Below are 21,476 nucleotides of genomic sequence, written 5' to 3' on the forward strand. Positions count from 1 at the left end.
GGGGCCTGGGCCCCAGGGTGACCCAGCTCCAGTGAGGGGCCGTGCCTCCTGGTGCCGTCCCAGGAGGGGCTGAGAGGGCAGGGAGCCACAGCGCCCCTGGACCCCCCACATGAGCAGAGACCCCAGCGGATGGGGGAGCAGACCCCGCACGTTCCCAGTAGGAGAGACAGTAACGTGGAGGCCCTGGCGTGGGACCACGCCGGGCACGATGGAGGAGCCAATTCCGCCTGGCGTGCTCTGCCCTAGGGGGGCAGGCGCGGTGAAGGGGCTGACGGGGTCCCAGAGCAGAGAGCTGAGGACCCAGGTCCCCTGGGCTGTGGCCACAGGTGCCACCCGCAGGGAGGCGCCCGGCGGGCCTCGTCTCTCCCCAGGCTGCGCAGGCCCGTTAGCGTCCGGGAGGTGGTCTGGGGGGGGGGGTGGCACCGCAGGAAGGCAGGGAGGGGACGGGGAGAGGACCCCCAGGCCCCACCGGCCAGCGCAGTGGTCACAGGGGAGCCAGCTGCGGGGCTCAGGCCAGGGTGCACTTTTGAGTCCAAAGCTGTGGGGGCCGCCAGCCAGGGCCCACCCCCCACTGCTAGGTGACTGGTCCCCTCGGGTACTGGCTGGTACCCCCTGCGGGAGGGGCGAGGCAGCCACCCAGCTGACCCCGCCACGGGTGAGCAATCGGTCTGCCCGGGGCTCTGCACGCATCCCCCACAGTGAGGACAGGGGCCATCGGGCTCCAGCTGGACACGGGGCGGCTCCCTGCTCGGGTCATGCAGCCCCAGGGGGAGGCTTTGGCACCCAGGCCTGGGCCCCACACTGGGCAGGGACTGTCCACCCTGTGGACCTGCCAGCCCACAGCTGGCAAGGAGGCTTCTTTCCCCTCGGGGAGCCTTCGGGTTGCCACCTCCCCGCAGCGCCCCAGGCCAGGGCCTCCCCCCACCAACATGCCAGCACCTCTCCCAGCACCCAGGCCCTGGCCCAGCTCTCAGGCTTGGCCTGTTCCCCCGTGGGGCCCTCCTGGAACCCCACAATGCAGACTCCATCCCCCCATCTCCGCCCTGCCCTGTGCTGCCCGCATGCACGGCCATCACCCCACTTTCCTATTCAGCTCCTCAGCCTGCCTCACGTGTCCGTCTCCGAGAGGAGCGTGTGGCCCCTGCTGTGGCCCCCGCTGTGGGTCTTGCACTGGCCTTGCCCAGCCCACTGGACTCCCTCCTGCTCACCCCAGGGACTCGGGGAACCTGCCCTGGGCCTGGGCCTGGAGGCTCCGTCCCACAGGAGCTGGGGGAGCCGGTGGAGCCAGCTGCAGGGCCTGGCGGGCCTGAGGTCTTGGTGCTGTGCCCCCCTCCAGCGAGGCGCCCCAGGGTAGAGTCCTGCCACAGGCGCCCCACCCCAGCACCCAGGCGAGTGCCTGGCTGGGGCTGAGTGCCCAGGGGCAGCCAGGGGCACGGGGACTGTCCTCGGGGCCAGGACCGCGGGAGAGGGTGACACGGGCGGAAGTGAGGCTGGGGGCGGGGGCGCCGAGGGCCTGAGGGTGGGAGACCCCGAGGGCAGCCATGGTCTCACCGCCGGGCAGACTGCATAGCACAGGCCGGGCCTGGGGGTGCAGGTGCAGGGCGCCTCCTCCCTACATGGGGACCTGGCCCTGGGGGTTCCCCTCTGACTTCTTCCCCCAGGGTCCCTGACGACACTCCCTAGGGCCCACGGGGGGCCCTGAAACCCCTGATCAACGTTCCGCTGGTGCTTGCAAGCCTTTGGGGGTGAGCAACGGGAACCCCTGGGGGCCCCCGCAGGCCCGGGGCTCCAGGACTGGGCAAACTCCATTCGAAAGAGTCCAGATGTTTTTAACGAGACAAACCCACACCTGTTCTCTGCCTAATTACCTTCAGTGGCCAATTTTATTATAAAGAACGGTATCAAAATATACAAATCTGTTTAAGAACAGCCAAGAAACGCAGCTTTTGAAGGGTCCAGTGAGCACTGGCCATTTTGGGAAGGAGCCCCCTGGAGCCAGCAGCTGGCACCGGGCCCGTCGGGACGAGTCTGAATAAGTTAGGGGCGGCGTGGCCAACACTGCACTCGTCATAAATCCTCCCGGGAGGGGGGCTGTGTCGGACTTGCCTCCGTGGCTTCTGTCAGAAAACAGAGATCGTTGGGTAAAATCCTGGCACAAGGGGCCCTGCTGGAGCCGTGGCGGTGAGTGGACGGCCTGCCCGCAGCCGTCGCGGGCCCGCCCAGCTGGGGTGTCTCCCCAGAGTGGGGCGGGGCCCCCAAGAAAGGAGACGGGGAGCTGGCGAGGCAGCCGCGGTTGGTCAGCCCAGATGAGACGAGAGACCGCATAGTGAGCCTGGGAGCACAGGTCTGAGCAGGGCGGCTGCAGCCCCTCTGGGCCCTGCTCTCTGCTGCCCGCTGGGCCCCCCATGGTCCCGCCAGGGCCTCAGCTCTTCCTGGAGGCCCAGCCACCGTCCCACAGACATCTCACGGCCCCCAGGACGCGTCTGGGACCATCTTGGAAGAACTGTACCCCCCACGGGACACCCATGGATGTGACCTTGCTTGGAAATAGGGTCCCTACAGGTGATCGAGGTCACTGGGGGGCCCTGAGCCCATGAGCGGTGTCCCCACAAGCAGAGGGAACTGTGGACGCGGACTCCAGGGGCGAAGGCCACAAGACCACAAAGGCAGAGGCTGGAAGGACGCAGCTGCCCACCCAGGAATGCCAGGAGTGACCCCCAGAGCTGGAAGAGGCGGGAAGGATGTTCCCGATGGGCTTCGGGGGGAGGCAGCCCCGGACACCTGACCTCAGACATCCTGCCTGCAGGTCTCTGGGGTCGAAGCCGCCAGGGCTGTGGCGCGCTCAGGGCGCCCAGGGCACTCCCCCGCCGCCCCCCGCATGCTCGTCTCTGAGGGGCCCCCCCCACGCCGCGGGAACCCCCGCCAGCCCCCGGCCACGTGCGTGCAGAGGTGGCTGAGGTGTCACTCACCAGTCCCCGCCGGCCCGGACTGCACACAGGCGTCCTCCGCCTCCTCGAAGCCGTCGGGGCACACGCAGACGAAGCTCCCGGGCGTGTTGTAGCAGTTCTCGTTGTCCCTCAGGCAGGGCTTCTCCGCCAGCGAACACTCATCGATGTCTAAATGAGAACACTCCACTGCATGGGTGACCTCACTGGGCACACAGGCCCGGCAGGGGTCGAGGGGTTCACTCGCGCACAGAGGCGGAGACGGGACGAGCATTAGAGGAGGGAGGGAGGGCTCAGCAGGAGCCCCGGGCGGCCGTCTGGCGGGGGACAGGCAGAGGCGTGAGGGCAGGCGCCGCTGGCGTGTGGACCCCGGGAAGGCCCCCCGGTGGAGCAGAGACGCACCCGCTGACCTTCACACTGGCCGCTGTCCTTGCTGTAGCCGGCGACACACTCCCTACACTGGGCGGGGCCCTTCCCCGTGCAGCCCACGCAGGTGGGGTCACATTCTGCAACAAGGGGCGGGGGTGACGACATGAGCCTCGTCCTGCGGCAGCCGCGCGGGGCAGCAGAGGCCCTGTGGCCGCAAGAGCCGGCATCCCTGTCCTCGAGGGGTGGCCCCCGTGCCGCCCCCGGCACACGCCTGCGTTCCTGTGACGCTTCTGGGGCACACTGTGCGTCCGTGGAGTACGGAGACAGGATGCCGCGGCGGGATGAGCCACATGGGCCGCTGCTGGGCGAGGAAGGGGCACCAGCTCTGGGCCGGGCGGCCCCACTCGGAGACTGAGGCAGGGGAAGCGAGGAGTAGCGTGAAGAGCTCTACCTAAAGGGCCCTCCAAGCCTGTAACCGGAGAACATGCGTGGCTGAAACAGTCAACCACGTGGGCTGAGGAGGAACAGACATCAGCTCGCTCCTAATGACATGATGCAGAGAAACGCGACGGACAAGCGCGGTCACGGTGGTGTTGAGGGAACATCGAACAGGGGACACGGCACAGCGTCCGATCTGCGCTGCGCTGACCCCAGGGCCCTCCCGCCAGTGGGCGCCACTGCCGTCTTTCATCTGAGCTTCCTGACGGTCGGGGAACGGCCAGTACTTGTGTTGCCACCTTAAGCTTTTCAAGTGGGCAGCGCGTGCAGGGGTCACGCAGACAAACTACAAAGGTCTGGGGAGCTGGCAGGACGGCGGGACGGACCAGGGACGAGGTGGGGATGGGAGGCCGGGGCAGCGGGCGGCGCTCACCCTCGCACACGAAGGAGCCGTTGATGTTCTCGCAGTACTGCGTGTCCTCGCAGGGCGGCGGCTCTGCCGCACACTCGTCCACGTCTGGAAACAACAGCACCGCTGAGTGGCGGCTGAGGGCCCCTCGCCTGGGGACGCGTGGACGGCCGTCCTCCAGGGCCTCTGCGTGCGTGGGCACAGCGCAGCGGCTGAGCACAAGCCCCTCCCCAGGGCCACGAGTGCACCACGCCCCACTCAGTCTGGGGCCCGAGGCAGGAGGCTGAAGCCAAACCCAGGGCCAGGCCCCCCGGAGCAGCCGGGCAGCGCAGGGACCCGCCCCAGGCCCTGAGATGCTGCGGTGGGGCTGTAGTCCAAGTGAGGCCTGAGGGCGGGCAGCGGGTGCCGGGAGGCCAGGAAACCTGGTCAGGGGCCTCCAGAGCACGGGACTGCGCCGTCACCACAGTCAGAGGCCGCCCCCTCCCTGCAGCGTTGCCTTGCCAGCCCCGCAGGGCCCAAGGGGACGTGACTGGGCCTGAGTCAGGCTCCCCTCCTGAGCCAACAGGACCCCCAAGGCCACCCTCCCAGCCCGGAGTCCAGGCCACAGAGGGTCCTCGCGGAGCGTCCCGCCCGTGGGCAAGAGCACCCGCCTGCAAACCCAGCCTCCACCTGTGACCCCTTAAAGCACAACTGGGGACGTCAGCCTCCCCCCGCACGTCCGCAGCAGGCAGAGCGTGGTGAGTCCTGGGGGTGCTGGGCCAGCAGAGCCCACAGAGGGTGGGGGGTCCGGGGTGGGGGGCGCAGAGGGGAGGGCCACCTGCCAGCCTCACCCACGCAGGCGTCGTCCTGGCGCACCCAGCCTACTTCGCACTGGTTGCAGTCCCTGTTGGTGGGGCCCACGCATGTTTTACACGCCTCGTCACAGGCTGCAAGGCAGAGGCAGGCACGTCTCAGGAGAAAACTCAATGCAAAGGTCGTTTTGGGGCTTAGCAACTGACATTTGTTAGGGTGAAAATAAGCAAAAATCCCAAAGAGGCAAGACTGATTCAATAACAGAAAAATACTCGTAACTCGAAACACTGGACTTAATGAGAAAAGACAACACGCGGGGATTCCCACGCCCAGTGGTGATAAAATTCTTAACAAACAAGGACTCAGAGGAGCTGCTCGTAAGCCTGGAGCCCAGACCCGGCTGGGTGTGCATGCCGCCCACCAACACGCGCAATCCTGCCAGGCCCGGGGAGGTCTCGGGTGGGAACCGGGGCGGCTGGGCTCACTGCGGGCAGGCCCGAGGGCGCAGCACCGGCCCCCAGACCTGACTGTCGCGGCCCGCCACAGTCTTCCCCCGAGGCAGTGACAGCCAACGAGGAAACACACGTCCCCGTGGCCTCCTCCCTGGATTTACACGTCGTTGGATGCCGCCCTGGGCTGACACAGCGTCATGAGTGGGGCGCGGGCCTCCCCCGGGGAAGGGTCAGCATGTCCGTCCCAGCTGAGAAGGCCCCATCTGTGGGACCCCACGGGCACATCTCGGAACTCACGGGGGAGCCTGGGACAATGGCTGGGGCGCCGTCAAAGACCCCCGTGGGGGCCTGCCCTTCCCGACACCAGGGTAACCGAGGTGGCGTGCCTTTCTCACGGGGACTCGGGGGCCACACTGCATGGCCTCCGCTGTCCCGTTCTCAGCCACACCACCAGCCCCCCGGAAGGGGCTCCGCGGACCCGGCCCGAGCACCGCAGGCACAACCAGCCCGCTCCTGCCTGTGCTGAGCCTCCCGCCGGGGCAGCAGGGCCGCGCGAGCCTCCCGGAGGCCACAGCGCCCAGGCCCAGCGTGGCTGTCGTGGAGCTGGCGGTGCCGCGCTGCCGGCCCAGGAGGCCCTCCCGGGGCATCACCTTGCACTTCCCTCCGGCGCCTTGTTCAGGGACCCGAAGCAGGCCCGGCCCCGCCCCCCGCCCCCACCTGCGTTCGGGCTCTCCTGGCCCCGCCCCCCGCCATCGGCCCCGCTCGCGGCCTGCAGGCACTGCCAGTACCTGAGCAGATGCTGCGCGCCTCGCTCCCCGGCGAGCGGAAGTAGCCGTCCGCGCAGTCGGCGCACAGCGGCCCCCCGGTAGCCCAGGTGGCACTGGCACGACCCGTCGCCCTCTCGGGTGCCGTCTCCGCTGCAGTGGCCGTTCCCGCTGCAGGGCCGCTGGGACCCGCCCTGGCACGCTGGGGACACGAGCTGCTCAGAGGGCGCCTGGGAGCAGAGGGGGGCCCCGGGGAGCCCCCGCTCCGAGTCCTGCTGCAACCCCAGACCCGCTCTGCCCCTTCTCCAGGACACACGGGCTCTGGCCTCACCGGGGACACGGGACCGAGGAGGGGACAGTGAGAACATCCCGCTGCGGCCACACACCAGCAGGACAGTGGGGGGGCTGGGGCGGGGTCTAAGTGCCAAGATCATGCCCTCCGCCCAGGTGATCCACCTGAACGTGTCCGTGATGCCTGGGCGGAACCCTGAAGGCTGGACGCCCCGGCCTCTCGCACAGGGCTCTGCTGGCCGTCGGCCTCCTCGCACTCAGCGGGCTGCACCAGGCAGTGAGTTAAGATGAACCCAGGGGTGAGCTGGGAGCACACCTGGGACCAGACCAGGGAAGAAGGTCCCTGCAGCCGGGAGGGGGCAGCACCCAGGCCTGTGGGAGCCGCCGCCCCGGGAGCCAGGACAGGAACCACGCAGACACTGGAGGGTCCCCACGGAAAGACATACCCCGGCAGTCTGGCCCATAAGTCCCCGGAGAACAACAAGCTTTCAGTGTCTGCACACAAAACCATTCAAATAAGTCAGGATGCTTCTTCTTCCTGAGAATGTAAACAGCGTCCACTGAGTCTCACGTGGCGGATTTCCTCAAAACAAAACCACAGTTGAACGTAAGGCGCTTCTGAGCGTCGTGGGACCCGGGAAATGAGGGCCTGTGGCCAGCAGACTCTCCCAGCTAACTCCCTTGTCAGGACTGCTGCACTTTGGTGGAACAGGACGGGAATGTGGGTGAGGGAGAAATCAGGTGTGTGGAAGCCCTACTGTCTCCAGTGCGTTTCGAACCCCGGGCATGGCGGGTGCCGGGCCCTGAGCACTCACAGCCGCAGCCACCAGGCCTCCAGGAGCTCCTCCTGCTCCTCCAGCAGCTGGTTGCACTCGAAGTCGCTGGCCTCACACAGGCCCTCCACGATCTCCAGCAGGCGGACCTCGCTGAAACACAGGGTCGGCAGCACCGTGAGGTGGGGGCGTGCGGCACCTCAGGGGTCAGCGTCCACGCTCCAGGATGACTGCAAGCCCCCTGCTGCCACGCTGCAGCCATGTAGTGAAAACAGACCCCTGACAAACACCCAGCTGGGGCCTGGGGGGCATTACTGCCAGGCAGAGAGCTAAACGCAGAGGGTGCGGTGGTCAGGGAGGCCTGTTCATCCTTAGGTGGGACATCAAGTGTGGGGTCCACCCAGGGAAGCCTGGCAATGGGCTGAAGCTCTGGGTTGGGGCGGGGAGCCAGCCCCACTTGTGTTTTGAAAAGACCCCTGTGTCTGCCCCTTGGAGGGTGAGGCGACAGCCAGGGGCCAGTCAGAGGCCCACATGCCGGCCCCAGGCAAGGACAGATGACTGTGCCCAAGGGACCCTCTGTGTCTGCAGACGCTCCGAGGGACATGTCAGGCCCCAAAGGCGGGCGCTGGGCCCGTCAGAGCAGGGTGCCCACCTGAATTCATACTTGGACAGCGTCTTCTCCTCCCAAGCCGTGTTCCCACCACCAAAGTTCTTCTTTGCCGTGTCCACCATTCCCTGTGGGGAGAGGGCCACAAGGGTCAGCCCTGCTGCCTCACACCTGTCCATGGAGGGGTGAGCCAGTCCATGTGGGGATGACCCAGTCCATGGTGGGGTGACCTAGTCCACGGTGGGGTGACCTAGTCCACAGTGAGGTGACCACAGTCCATGGTGGGGTGACCCAGTCCATGATGAGGTGACCTAGGCCACGGTGAGGTGACCACAGGCCATGGTAGGGTGACCACAGGCCAGGGGGGATGATCCAGTCCACGGCAGGGTGATCGCAGGCCCACGGGGGGGTGATTCTGGGCCACGGCGGGGCGACCCCGGCCCCCTGCCCACGTCCCCACAGGGTGACCGACCCACCTGCTTGAACTTGTCCACCAGCTCGCGGCAACGCTTGCAGGGCGTCGGCTTCTTCGTGGCCGCGCCGGGCGGCAGCAGCAGCAGCAGCAGCAGCCCCAGCACGGCCGGGGCCGGCGGGCGCATGGCGAGCCAAGGCGGACGGCGCCGCGGAGTCGCGGCCGCGCGGACACGGGCCGAAGTCCAGCGGGAACCGGCCGAGCACTCCGGCCTCCGGCCGTCCACCGGCTCCGAAGCGCCGGCGGTTCCCGGGGATACTCTGCGGAGCCGGCCCCACGCCAGCCCTCGCGCGGTGATTGGCCTTTTAGGCCCGCTCCGCCCCCATGCTGTCCAATCCGGGCTCGCCACGAGCAGCTACCAATAGGAAGGCCCCGGGTCAGCGTCCCGCCGGGAGGCCGGGCGTGGGGGGCGTGGAGGCCCGGGCCCGCCCCTTGCGCCCGCCTCTTCCACGCACCGCCCGGCGCGGCCATCTTTACTCCGGGCAGCGAGGGCGTCCGCGACGGAAGCCGAGCCTCAGCGGCCATGTTAGGTTCGGGCACGGGCATCGCCGAAGCTCTTGGTTTCCGCCACCCGACGTCCGGTCGTGGGCAGCCCAGGCGCGAGCGCTTCGAGGGACCGCGCGGTGGCCTGGCGAGGTCAGCGCGCGCGGCTGGGGCTCTCGGGGCGGGCTGAGGGGACCTCGGGCTGGCGCCGTCGCGAGGCTCCTTGGGCCTCACTGTGCGCGTGCACGCGGGACGCCCGCCAGGCTCCTCACCTGGGGCCAGCCGCGTCACCTGGGGCCTGAGGAGTGTGTCTGGGGACCCAGGAGTCCGCATTCCCCACCCACCGTGCCCGAGGCCGTTGGCGCCGAAACCCGTGGTTTAAGTTAGGAGAAGGAACGTGGGCATTACCTGGTCTCTGTAGGACAGAACTGCCAGAAGGAATAAGTCCAAAAGACAGTTTTCTCTGGCCTGATCTCCGCCAGTTTCTTTGTGTTTCCAGCCGTGAATTAGTAACGTGAACATGTGACTTGACCGGTTTCAGTCGAGACCTAGGAATAGACGGGGACAGGAGGGCCTCCGCAGGTCGCTTCCTAATTTGAGGGGCCTCCATCCTGGAAACGACAATTTCCTCAGTCGTGGCCTGTTTAACCGCTCGGATTAACAGTTCGAACAGCTGCAGGCAGGTGTGGACCAGTGCAGGTGCATCTGCTCGCGGTCTCGGCCCGGTGGGGATTACTGTGGTTTGTGTACCTGGTTACGCCGTGTGTGTCTCCTGGTCGCGGGTGGGCATGCAGGGTGCTGCTAGTGCCTTCCAGAATAAACTGCTTTGCTCCCGGCCGTCAGCAGAGAGCACCCTCATCTGGGGGAGAAGCCCGTAGGGCCCGGAGCAGGGTTTGTCATGTAGCTTTCACCCCACAGCTCCTGTGAACCCATGGATTGTAGCCCACCAGGCTCTTCTGTCCATGGGATTCTCCAGGTGAGAAAACTGGAGTGAGTTGCCACTTCCTTCTCTAGGGATCTTCCCAACGCAGAAATCGAACCCCAGTCTCCTGCATTGCAGGAGGATTCTCTACCGTCTGAGCCACCAGGGAAGCCCCCTGAGATGTCAGAGTCTAGGTTTTCCCTCAGGGGCACGTGCTGCGGGCAGGGGCGTGGAGTGGGGTCTGCAGGGACGAGCCTGGAACGTCTGTGAGCCGTCCTGCCAAGCGGCACATGTGCAGCTGCTCCCAACGCTCGACTTTATACATGCTTCCTAGCTCTTGACAGTTTTTTAACCTCACAGAGGAACAGAGAGCAGCATGTGAATGTTCTGTGGTCTGCTCGGCGTCATTGGAAATTAAAGCATTAATGTGTCTTTCATGAAATTGTTTGCCTTGGAAACGAACAGAGATCATTCTGTCTTTTTTTGAGATTGCACCCAAGTACTGCATTTCAAACTCTTTTGTTGACTGTGAGGGCTATTCCATTTAAGAGATTCTTGCCCACAGTAGTAGATATAATGGTCATCTGAGTTAAATCCACCCATTTCCATTTCCAGGAATCAGTTCACTGATTCCGAAAATGATGTTCAGTCTTGCCATCTCCTGTTTGACTACTTTCAGTTTACCTTGATTTATGGACCTAACATTCCAGGTTCCTATGCAATATTGTTCTTTACAGCTCGGACTTTACTTCCATCACCAGTGACATCCACAACTGGTTGTTGGATCATAGAAAGAGCAGGAGTTCCAGAACAATATCCACTTCTGCTTTATTGACTATGCCAAGACCTTTGACTGTGTGGATCACAACAAACGAAAATTCTTAAAGAGACGGGAATACCAGACCACCTGACCTGCCTCCTGAGAAATCTGTATACAGGTCAAGAAGCAACAGTTAGAACGGGATATGGAACAACAGACTGGTTCCAAACTGGGGAAGGAATACGTCAAGGCTGTATATTGTCACCCTGCTTATTTAACTTATATGCAGAGTACATCATGTGAAATGCCGGGCTGGATGAAGCACAAACTGGAATCAAGATTGCTGGGAGGAATATCAGGATCCTCAGATATGCAGATGACACCACCCTTATGGCAGAAAGCAAACAGTAACTAAAGAGCCTCTTGAAGCTGAAAGAGGAGAGTGAAAAAACTGGTTTAGAACTCAACATTAAAAAAAATAAGATCATGGCATCGAGTCCCATCACTTCATGGCAAATAGATGGGGAAACAATGGAAAGAGTGACAGACTTTATTTTCTTGGGCTCCAAAATCACTGCAGATGGTGACTGCAGCCATGAAATTAAAAGACGCTTGCTCCTTGGAAGAAAAGCTATGACAAACCTAGGCAGCATATTAAAAAGCAGAGACATCACTTTGCCAACAATGGTCCATCTAGTCAAAGCTATGGTTTTTCCAGTACTCATGTATGGATGTGAGAGTTGGACTGTAAAGAAAGCTGAGTGCCAAAGAATTGATGCTTTTGAAGTGTGGTGTTGGAGAAGACTCTTGAGAGTACCTTGGACTGCAAGGAGATCTAACCAGTTCATCCTAAAGGAAATCAATCAGTGCTGAATATTCATTGGAAGAACTGATGCTGAAGCTGAAACTCCAATACTTTGGCCACCTGATGTGAAGAATGACTCATCTGAAAAGACCCTGATGCTGGGAAAGATTGATGGCGGGAGGAGAAGGGGATGACAGAGGATGAGACGGTTGAATGGTCTCACTGACTTGATGAATGTGAGTTTGAGTAAGCTCTGGGAGTTGGTGATGGACAGGGAGGCCTGGTGTGCTGCAGTTCATGAGGTGGCAAAGAGTCGGACACGACTGAGTAACTGAACTGAACTGAATGAAAATGTAAGCTGATGACATCCACACTTAGGAGCTTTTATGAATTGTTTTTCAAGTAGTTTGTTGAGCACCTGCTGAGCACCAGGTGCCGATGCAGCCGCGAGCTGTGATGAACAGAGCCCCTCCTTGCTGAGTGATACGAGGTTACAGTGGTGGGAAAACAGGAAAATCTCACCCTTACAGTTTGGTAAGGGAACCGAGTTCTGTTACTTCTCTCGGAACTGCGTTATTTGGTAATTCTGAATTATTAAAGCCCTCTTGACTCCCTCTGACCAAAAAGTAGTTTTAACAAACGGCACTGTGGTTCTCTTCTTTTGCTTCTTGCCCTTCTGGTTTGGTTCAAAGGAAAGCAAACCTGTTTTAAGACAAGCCACAAACAGGAAGAATTTGCTGTCTTCCCTCCCTCACCAAGTTGAAAGATGTAGGTTTTCCGTGAGTAGGCGCTGCCCGGATGCTCCGCGGTCTCCTCAGAATCTTTGTTCCACGGGGTACCCCCAGAGTCCTGCCGGCGTGTGAGTGCCCTCAGTGCAGGCATCTGTCTGCGCCTCCCCCCCGACCCCCAGAAACACGCTTTCTGCCATCCACCGGTTTGTGCTCACGACCAGCGTGGTGCTTCCCGGGGCTCAGAGGCTCCTGGGCGAAGTTCAGGATGCAGAGTCCACGCCCCGTCACACAGTCCCGGGGGTGCAGGTCTTCACTGGCACCCCCTGCTCTCATGGCTGGCGCTCTGGGTGCGCCCCCCACCTCCCGCTTCACAGCCCCAGCCTGTCTGCCCGGGCTACTGCCCTGGGGCCGAGGCCGGCGTGTTCCTGACTCCCCAGCCAGACCCCAGCTTCTCGGCCCTGCTGTGTCCAGGGCCGGGCCGACCTGGGGCCCCGCCGCCAATGCACTCAGCTCGGGCTCTGCAACTTGGGTCCTTCTTCCTGGAAGAGTATTTGCAGACAGCTTAAAGAGGAAGATGACTGGTTAAAACGTGAGAGTTTCTTAAGCACGATTGTTCTTTCAGTGTCTTGTGTTGATGTGTTTCTAGGTTACAGAAGCTACGGCACTTCAGAGGGGTCCTGTTACCCCTCACACACGTCTCCCAGGTGTTGATGCCAGCGGAGATTTGAAGCTTGGGAACCTGTGTCTCCATCCTTTGGAAACACTCAAGCGCTGTGGTGCTGACGGTGGATGACGGTCTGGGAGGCGGGCGCGCAGAATGGCTGGGAGGAGGCCGGCGGGCCTGGGCGGGCAGCGCCAGCTTCTGGGGCTGCTGCTGGCGGTGGCCGCCGTCCACCTGGCCGCCTGCCCCTACACCAAGGTGGAGGAGAGCTTCAACCTGCAGGCCGTGCACGACCTGCTCTACCACCGGCTGGACGTGGAGAAGGTGAGCTCGCCCGAGCGGCGCGGGGACCCGGCCTGGGCCCGGCTGACCCGCCCTCTCTCTGCAGTTTGACCACCTCGAGTTCCCCGGCGTGGTCCCCAGGACGTTCCTCGGGCCGCTGCTGATCGCTGTGCTCTCCAGCCCCGCGGTCTACGCGCTCTCGTTGTTGGAGATGTCCAAGTTCTACTCTCAGCTCGTAGGTAAGGGCTTCTCCAGGGGTACAGGGTGAAGGGCGGCGGCAGCGTCAGACAGCCTCGGTCACCGGTCAAGGGGCCCTCGGCGGGAGTGGCCGCCTCCTGGAATCCCGGCCGTCTTGGCCTCTCGGCAGGCAGCTCAGTGGGGGCGGCGCCTGCGTGACGGCGGCGCCTGCGTGACGGCGGCGCCTGCGTGACGGCGGCGCCTGCGTGACGGCGGCGCCTGCGTGACGGCGGCGCCTGCGTGACGGCGGCGCCTGCGTGACGGCGGCGCCTGCGTGACGGCGGGGGCCGGGCCCCGCCCCTGAGCAGTCACAGCACGCTCTCGCTGGCCGGGGTGCGCAGTCAGAGAGCTCCCAGGACCAGGCGGCCGGGCCTCGGGAAATGTGGACGAGGAGGCAGAGGTGGGCCGTCCGCTCACACGGGGGTCCAGGCAGCCTCGGCCGGGGGGCTGCGGCCACGTCTGAGCGTCAGGTCCTCGGTAAGTGTAGCCCTGGAGGTGTCGGCCGGGTGACAGGGCCTCTGGGGTGCCGGCCGTCGCCTGCGCGTGTCTGCCCTGCCCAGCCTCCGAGTGTGCTGGCCCTGCCCGGGCCGCCAGGCACAGCAGCTGCAGGCTCGGGGTGCCAGAGTCCAGCCCACCTGCTTCCCACGCCCAGCCCCTTTGTCTGAGTTTCAGAAGTGTTTACTGCTAAATAAAAAAATGTCACAGGACTGAAAGGTGGCCCACCACGCTCAAGAGAATTCAGTTACTAGCAAGTGAAACAGAGAGTGAACAAATTCACCTAACACTAGTTTCAGTAAAAACAACAAACCGTTGCTTTAAATGGAACGTATTTAGTTTCATTTATTTTGCATGTCAGTTTTTTTATTGAAGTAGAATTAACTTGCAGTACTCTGTTCACATCAGATGTACTGTGAAGTGGTTCAGTTTTGCATATACATCTATCTCTTGCAGACCCTTCCCATGACAGGCTGTCAAGCGCTGTTGAACGCAGTTCCCTGTGCTGGGCAGCGCGTCTTTGCTGATGTCTGTCACACCGCCGCGTGTGTCTGCTGATCGCAGACTCCTAAGCTGTCCCTCCCCGCCTCCTCTTTGGTAGCCACAGGCCTCGTGTGTCTGTTCTGTGTGTAGTGCATCCGTGTCACGTTAGATTCCACACACACGTGACGCCACGTGGCACTCGGCCTTCCCCGGCTCCTCTGCACTTGACCTCTAGCACGACAGCCTCTAGGTGCATCCGCTGTGGCACGCAGCAGGGTTTCTTCTCTGCGGCTGACTCCCGTTGTGCTGTGTACACCAGCCCGTTTTCACTACGGGATCCGCTGGGCACACGCACCCTCTCTGCTCAGTCAGGGCCGTCCTGGGACTTGGCGTGATTCTTGGACTCTGGACGTTACAAAAAGAAGTGAGGCGGCAGTTTGGGGCCACGGTGGCCGCCCTGTTCTGCTGGGTGACGGCCTCACAGTTCCACCTGATGTTCTACTGCACGCGGACTCTCCCCAACGTGCTGGCCCTGCCTGTGGGTATGTCGCTGCCAGCCTATCCTGCCCGGGTCCCCCTGGCTGGCAGGGAGGGGTCCATCTGAGTGTCTGTCAAAAGCTGCACCAGGTGTCCCAGAAAGGCAGGCCAGGGAGGCCAGGAAGCGAGCCAGCTCTGTCCCCGTGCAGGGCTCCAGCTCGGCCTCGGGGGGCTGGTGGGGCGAGGGCTTCCCCGGAGCAGCACCTGGAGGAGGAGCTGGTCCGCGGGGCCGGGAGGGAGCAGGGACCCCAGAGGGGCCAGGCGGGCCGGTCTCGGGGCTCACGCGCCCCCCGAGCAGAGGGTGACCCCGCGCCCGTCCCCCGCAGTGCTGCTGGCCCTGGTGGCCTGGCTGCAGCAGAGGTGGGCACGCTTCATCTGGCTCTCGGCCTTCGTCATCCTGGTCTTCAGGGCCGAGCTGAGCCTGCTCCTGGGCCTGGCGCTGCTGTTGCCGCTCTGCTGGCGGAAGCTCTCGCTGACCCGGGCCCTGCGCTGTGCCGTGCCGGCCGGGATCCTCTGCCTGGGTGAGTGGGTCGCGGGGGCTGGGCTGATGGGGGCTGTGCCCTCTTCGTTGGGGGCTCTCTCGTTTCTTTTTCTCATTAAGTGGAATCACCTGCACTTCCTGTGGGGTTGGGTTACAGGGTCCCAGTGCAGGTCTTCTGGCTCTGCTGCCCAAGCGTCCCCCACGAGATCCCCTGCACAGGACCCTTGTCAGGGCCCCCTCCCTGTGCCTCGGCCAGGCTGGGCAGACGCGGGGCGCCTGTGTGTGGAGGCTGGATTGGGGGCGGTTCCGGCGCCTCCGCTCCTCTGGGACACGCTGCTGTGGCTCCTGGGTGCCGTGCTGGCAGGGCTGCGTCCTGGGGACCTCCGCCTGTGACAGCTTCCGGGGCGGCCCATGTCCCCTGAGCCGCTCTTCCTTCCTCAGGACTGACAGTGGCCGTGGACTCCTATTTCTGGCGCTACCTCGTGTGGCCAGAAGGGAAGGTGCTCTGGTACAACACCGTTCTGAACAAGAGTTCCAACTGGGGCGTATCCTTCCGTTGGCACAGGGCGAGGAGCTGCTGCCCGCCGCAGCTGCTGCCATGGCGCCAGCACCAGCACTTCCTTCTCTGCAGGGCGGGTCTCCCTGGTCCTGAATCTGTGCCCGGAGAAAACACCACTCAGCGTCTTAGCCCCAGCTTCTCCTCTGTCCTTGCGATCTTCTGATTTAACGTTTTACTCTGGGCTCTTTAAAAGACATCCCCAAAGAGAATGCTGTGGGTCCCCAGTGTGCCCCCCACCCTGGGACAGGCTGTTTTCACAGTGAAAGATGGAAGGACGGTTCTGGGCAGTCCCGCTCGCCATCCGCTGCTGTGGCAGCCGTGAGGGGTCAGCATCCTCGTGGGGGGGGGTTCAGCATCCCCGTGAGGGGTCAGCGTCCCCGTGGGGGTCACCGTCCCCATGGGAGGGGTCACCGTCCCCATGTGGGGGGGCTCAGCATCCCCGTGGGGGGGGTCACCGTCCCTGTGGGGGGTTCTGCATTGGCCCCAGCTGTGGGCTCCCGGGTGCCGTGGGCGGGGCGCCGTCAGGCTGGCGGGGCTGGTCCGGGGGAGCCCGCAGCCTCCTTGACGTGCTTGCAGACCTTGCCGCTGCTCTGGTACTTCTATTCAGCGCTGCCGCGTGGGCTGGGCTGCAGCCTGCTGTTCGTGCCGCTCGGGGCGGTGGACAGGCGGGCCCTGGTGCTGCTGCTGCCCGCGCTGGGTTTCGTGGCCCTGTACTCGCTGCTGCCGCACAAGGAGCTGCGCTTCGTCATCTACGCCTTCCCACTGCTCAACATCGTGGCCGCCAGGGGCTGCGCCCGCGTGTGAGTGCCGCCAGCCGCCGCGCGGGCTCGCCTGGGCCATGAACTGGGTCGTGAAGGGGCGGGTGTCTAGGGTGACCAACGGGCTCAACCGGGCGCCCGGCCAGGGTCTGGTGCGGGGTCCAGCCCGAGTCTGCAGGGCCCATGGTCAGCCTGACCAGCTTGGAGAGGCAGCAGGCGCCTGTCCTTGTTCTGCCCGGCACCTGGGACGTGCTCGAGGCTGGGCTCTGACCCAAGGGGTAACTCGGGATGCTCGAAGGGCTAACGCAGGTTTGACCTTGGCGCCTGGCGGGGTTTCCGAGTCTGTCATGTCTGCTGTGTGGCGACCACTCGCGTGGAGATGCGGCAGCGGGCGGGCATGCTCCTCACGGCGCTTCCCAGCTGTCTGTTCCCTTCCAGGCTGAGTGGTCACAGGACATCCTGGCTGCACAGAGTGGGGTCCCTCCTGGTGATGGGGCACCTCGTGGTGAATGCCACATACTCGGCCACGGGCCTGTATGTGTCCCACTTCAACTACCCCGGTGGCGTGGCGATGCAGAGGCTGCACCAGCTCGTGCCCGCCCGCACAGGTGGGTGCGCGGCTCCGGGGCCAGGTGGTCTCAGCAGAGGCGCGGGCCTGCAGCGCTGATGGGGCCTGCCCGTTCTCCACAGATGTCGTCCTGCACATCGACGTGGCCGCTGCCCAGACAGGCGTGTCCCGCTTCCTGGAGGTCAACAGCGCCTGGAGGTATGTCCACCCTTTGGCACGGGCTCCTGGGGGCGCTGGGTGCCAGGGGCCAGTGTGGGCCCGCGGGGCACGGCATGCTCTCCTCCGCAGGTACGAGAAGACGGAGGATCTGCCGCCGGGCTCGGCGCGCATGCTGGCGTACACACACCTGCTCATGGAGGCAGCTCCCGGGCCCCTGGCACTCTACCGGGACACGCACCGCGTCCTGGCCCGCGTCCCAGGCACCACCGGACTGAGTATGAATCTGAGCAGGCTGCCTCCCTTTAACGTGAACCTGCAGACCAAGCTTGTGCTACTGGAGCGGCTCCGCGGGCCTCCCTGAGCGGGGGTGGGGCCCCCAGGGACGTGGGTGCCCGCCAGCTCCCTCCAGTCGAGCCGGGAACCGACCAAGGACAGCGGCTGCCCATCCCTGGCCGCGCCTGGGTCCCCATGGCCGCGTCGCTTGCAGCCTGCGGTAATGAGGGTGCCCACTCTCCAGGCCACAGGTCTCGCCCTGAGGAGCTGCTCTGGGGCAGCAGGCGGTGGCCTCTCGGCGCCTGGCAGGGCCCCTGGGCCGTGCAAACCCAAAGGCCAGCGCGTGCTGGGCGTACCCCACTGCACCTGGCCCTGCAGGGCGGGGCCTCCTCTGTGGTCACGGGCACACTGTCTCTGTTTCGGAAGAGATCTTAGGAGATAAACATGTTCAGAAAGAATGAGAGTAACATTGTACACTGTCTTATCACTGGTTCTCTGTGACACCTGGGAGACCGTCGTCACTGGCTTTAAGTGAGTTTGGCTCTTCCCGCTTCCTGCACTGTGTCCACCAAGCTCCCGACGTGTGTCCGGCCCCACCAGGCCCTGGTGAGGATGCGGAGACCCGCGCGTGCTTTTCATGTGTGTACACACTGCACATCCACGCACACACTACATGCCTGCGCACAGAGACACGGAATCTTCGGGCAGTCCAGAGTGAGTCGCCGACGGCCTGGCCTCCACCCCGAGCGCCTCTGTCCCAGGAAGGGCTGGGGGGCTTCCCCACCTTCAGGGACTGCCTCTGCACTGAAGCTGAGAGTCTGCAGCACCTGCCCACAGGGAGATCCCACCCCCCACCACCCCCAGAGCAGCACCCCCTGGGATCCTGCTGCAGCCGGGCTGTGGCGTCTCCACACCCACCACGCCCCCTTCCCAGGCGCCCACTTCCGCGCGTGGTACTCAGTTGCCTGGAGCAGGTCTGGCTTTGCACGTGGCCCCCGACGGTCAGCCTGGGCGTGGATGCTGCTGGGCCTGGCTGGGTTGTGAACAGCCCTGTGGGCTGCCTTGGTGTCCGGCTGCAGCCTGGCCCACGGTCCAGTCAGCTGTGCTGTCCGAGACACGAGCCCCATCAGGACCCTCCTGCGTGGCTGCTTCCTAGCACTAGGTGTCCACCCAGGCTGCTCGGGCCTCTGTCCCTGCCCTGGAGGCAGCCGTCTCGAGGGCCCAGCCTCCTTGTGACGGGGCTGGTTTTGGAGACCAAGATCCAGCTGCAAAATGTGCTCGCTGCTTTCAGTGTGCCTGTGTTTCTAGGCCTTTCTGCTGAGGCAGGGTATCAGGCACACCTGTGTGTGGGCACACGTGAACACGTGTGTACACGCGGACATGTGCACACGCTGATATGTGTGTACACGTGGACATGTGCACATGCTGATATGCGTGGACGTGTACATGCTGATATGCGGGGACACGCAGACACGTGCTCAGGTGTTAGGAGTCACGTGCCATGCTGACACCACCAGCTCCACCGCATCTCTGGGTGTTTGCCCCCCTCATTCCATATCTGCGTGTCCTGTCTTCTGCCGTTGAGAATCCTGAACTTGGCAACATCAATGTATACTTGACCCTCAAGCAACACAGGGGCAGGGTCACCAACCCCTGCCCCCAGTCAGAAATCACAGGTTCACTTTTGATTCCCCCAAAGCTTAGCTTCTAACAGCTACTGTTGACTGAAGTCCCTACTGATAACATGAACAGTTGAGGACATTTTTGCAGGTTGTATAGTCTTCCAATTATGTAAGGCTATAGAAAAGAAAACTAGAGGGATTTCCCTGGTGGACTGGAGAGTAAGACTCCACACTTGCACTGCAGGGGGTGAGGGCTCACTCCCTGGCTGGGGAACTGAGATCCCACAAGCCTTGAGGTGCAGCCCCCCAAAAAAATCATGAAGAAAAACTCTGTACAGTACTGTATCAGGATCACGAGTTTTTGTCACCTGTCCCCAGGATGGATCATCTCTCAGGACCCACACCGTACAGAGCGCTGTGGATGTTATACATACTACAAGTACTAGACGGAAAAAAGGAAAAGAGGGACTGCCAACACGGGACACACCTTCAGTCCCTGATGCGAGAAGATCCCGGAAACCTTGGAGCAACTAAGCCCGAGCTGTAGGGGCCCGTGCTCTGCAACGAGAAGTCACTGTAGTTAGAAGCCCACACACCGCAGCTAGAGAAGGCCTGTGTGCAACAAAGACTCAGCACAGCCAAAATGATTAATTTAAAAAGCTTAAAAAGAAGGTAATGTGAAAAAGAAATTCACAGTTGTGTACAGGTACAATTATCTGAGGATCGACAGTCAAGAAGCAGCAGTCTGATCGCTTCACAGTCACTTAGTACCATCAGCACAGTCCCTTCAAGGCAGCCCAGCCCATACACTAGCGGGGGGATTGTCCTAGTCTTCTGGCATACAGCATTGCAGTCATATTCATGATGCAGTACTGGGGACACTTGCATTAAAAAAGAAAAGCTGGGACTTCCCTGGTGGTCCAGTGGTTAAGACTTCGCCTTCCACTACAGGGGGTGCAGGTTCAATCCCTGGTCGGGGAACTAAGATCCCACATGCCTTGTGAAAACGAAAACATAAACCAGAACCAATATTGTAGCAAGTTCAATAAAGACTTTTAAAAAAAAAAAAAGAAAAGAAAAGCTACGATGACAGACTGTGACGCTTTCTCCACTTAGGGAGAGCTGCACGCAAGTCTTTGAAAGCAAAGTTAGAAACAAAAGCGAGGCGTCGTTAGTTTTACGGTTAGTGTCGCTCACCCCCCGTCTCTGTGAGGACAGACTGTCCACCTCCACTCGAGCCCAGTACAGCGTACAGCTGTTAGGTTTTCACATTAAGACACAACGATAGGTCTGTCCGTCCGCTGCTCGTGACTGGAGGTGGGTTGTTGTAAAGCCCTCCTTGTCCCCAGGCTGAGCAGGCTGGCGGGGGCCGGGGCCGGGGGGACAGTCTTGCTGTCTCAGGTGGCCGAGGAGGGGGTGGGGGGGCGGGGGCTTCATAGAAATACCTCGTAATGTCCGCCTGACTTCTCTGTCTCTAAACGTGCTCCCACACTGCACCAGCCCTTCCCCGTTTGCCCGTGTTGTGCGTAGAGAAGTGGGACGCTGTCTTGAAGAATCGGAGCCCTTCTGCCCGTTGCTTTGACGTCAGCTTGCTCCCTGGCGCTGCGTCTTCTGCGTCTTCTCCTCCACTGTCTGGCCGTGGTTCAGGAGTTCTCATCTCATCTCTTCGGTCAGTGCCTCTGCTGTGGTGTCTGTTAGCCCTGGAACTTTTTAATTTTGGGGCCACGCCTCGCGGCATGTGGGATCTTAGTTCTCCGGCCAGGGGTCTGAGCTGCGCCCCTGCAGCGGAAGCGTGGAGCCCTAACCGCTGGGCTGGCAGGGGAGTCCCAGCCCTGGAATCTCCCGAAGACCTGCATCAGAACAGTTCACCCTCCAGGGCATGCTGCCAGATCCACAAGTTCTCATGATTTCCTTGACTGGCTCTGTCGTAAACCCTGGGGAGTCACGCACAGCAGCGAGACAGTTTTCCCCAGCAGGATTTTTTTTTTAGAACAACAGCATTGTCAGTGGTGTGAGCCTCCCAGACTCTCAGGATGTTCTATCGGTTTCTCTTCCATGATGTTGACGATCCTTCCCGTAGTGTCGTGTGTGGAGCCTCAGAGATCCTCATGACCCCTGACCTAGAGGCTGAACGGAGCCGCCGTGTCTGGGGAAGCAGACCATGTCTGTGCATTCAGTGTTGAACTCCTGGGGCTGTGTGTGGCCGGAGGCTCTACTCAGCGGCAGCAAAACGAAACACTATCCATTACTGACAGGGAGCTTCCTGAACTCAGGGACCAGGCATCGATGGAACCAATCCAGAAGATGTGGCCTGGCCATGGCGACCTCCTGATGTCCAACTAAAGACG

General features: G+C 62.5%; 2 protein-coding genes across 3 annotated transcripts; one reads left to right on the forward strand and one right to left on the reverse strand.

Annotated features, from left to right (window-relative positions):
- Window positions 1–1,864: 1,864 nt before the first annotated feature.
- Window positions 1,865–8,580, reverse strand: CRELD2 (cysteine rich with EGF like domains 2). Its single transcript, XM_043881454.1, is given in 11 exon segments — window positions 1,865–2,117; window positions 2,970–3,116; window positions 3,356–3,451; window positions 4,186–4,269; window positions 4,992–5,087; window positions 6,194–6,266; window positions 6,268–6,371; window positions 6,907–6,998; window positions 7,276–7,386; window positions 7,886–7,968; window positions 8,317–8,580. Coding segments are annotated over 11 exon segments (1,059 nt in total). The 5' UTR covers window positions 8,440–8,580; the 3' UTR covers window positions 1,865–2,067.
- A 234-nt stretch (window positions 8,581–8,814) lies between these two features.
- ALG12 (ALG12 alpha-1,6-mannosyltransferase) lies at window positions 8,815–17,969 on the forward strand. Of its 2 annotated transcripts, XM_043881452.1 has the most exons (10): window positions 8,815–8,948; window positions 12,660–12,998; window positions 13,063–13,195; window positions 14,540–14,713; window positions 15,035–15,229; window positions 15,631–15,734; window positions 16,325–16,548; window positions 16,945–17,114; window positions 17,197–17,272; window positions 17,363–17,969. In XM_043881452.1, the coding sequence occupies exons 2-10, from the start codon at window positions 12,831–12,833 to the stop codon at window positions 17,592–17,594; spliced, it is 1,476 nt and encodes a 491-aa protein (XP_043737387.1). In that variant the 5' UTR covers window positions 8,815–8,948; window positions 12,660–12,830; the 3' UTR covers window positions 17,595–17,969. The 2 variants fall into 2 exon arrangements, with proteins under 2 accessions (XP_043737387.1, XP_043737388.1); XM_043881453.1 differs by lacking the exons at window positions 8,815–8,948; window positions 12,660–12,998; window positions 13,063–13,195 and adding an exon at window positions 13,217–13,670.
- Window positions 17,970–21,476: the final 3,507 nt, after the last annotated feature.

The sequence above is a fragment of the Cervus elaphus genome, chromosome 22 (assembly GCF_910594005.1).
Source record: "Cervus elaphus chromosome 22, mCerEla1.1, whole genome shotgun sequence".
NCBI lineage: Eukaryota > Metazoa > Chordata > Mammalia > Artiodactyla > Cervidae > Cervus > Cervus elaphus.

Bases quoted from the DNA above. Each gene is read 5' to 3' on its own strand.
- ALG12 (XM_043881452.1), top strand. From the start codon at position 12,831: ATGGCTGGGAGGAGGCCGGCGGGCCTGGGCGGGCAGCGCCAGCTTCTG. The intron at 13,196-14,539 runs GTAAGGGCTTCT...CTCTCTGCTCAG, and splicing joins GTTCTACTCTCAGCTCGTAG to TCAGGGCCGTCCTGGGACTT. The intron at 15,230-15,630 runs GTGAGTGGGTCG...TTCCTTCCTCAG, and splicing joins GGCCGGGATCCTCTGCCTGG to GACTGACAGTGGCCGTGGAC.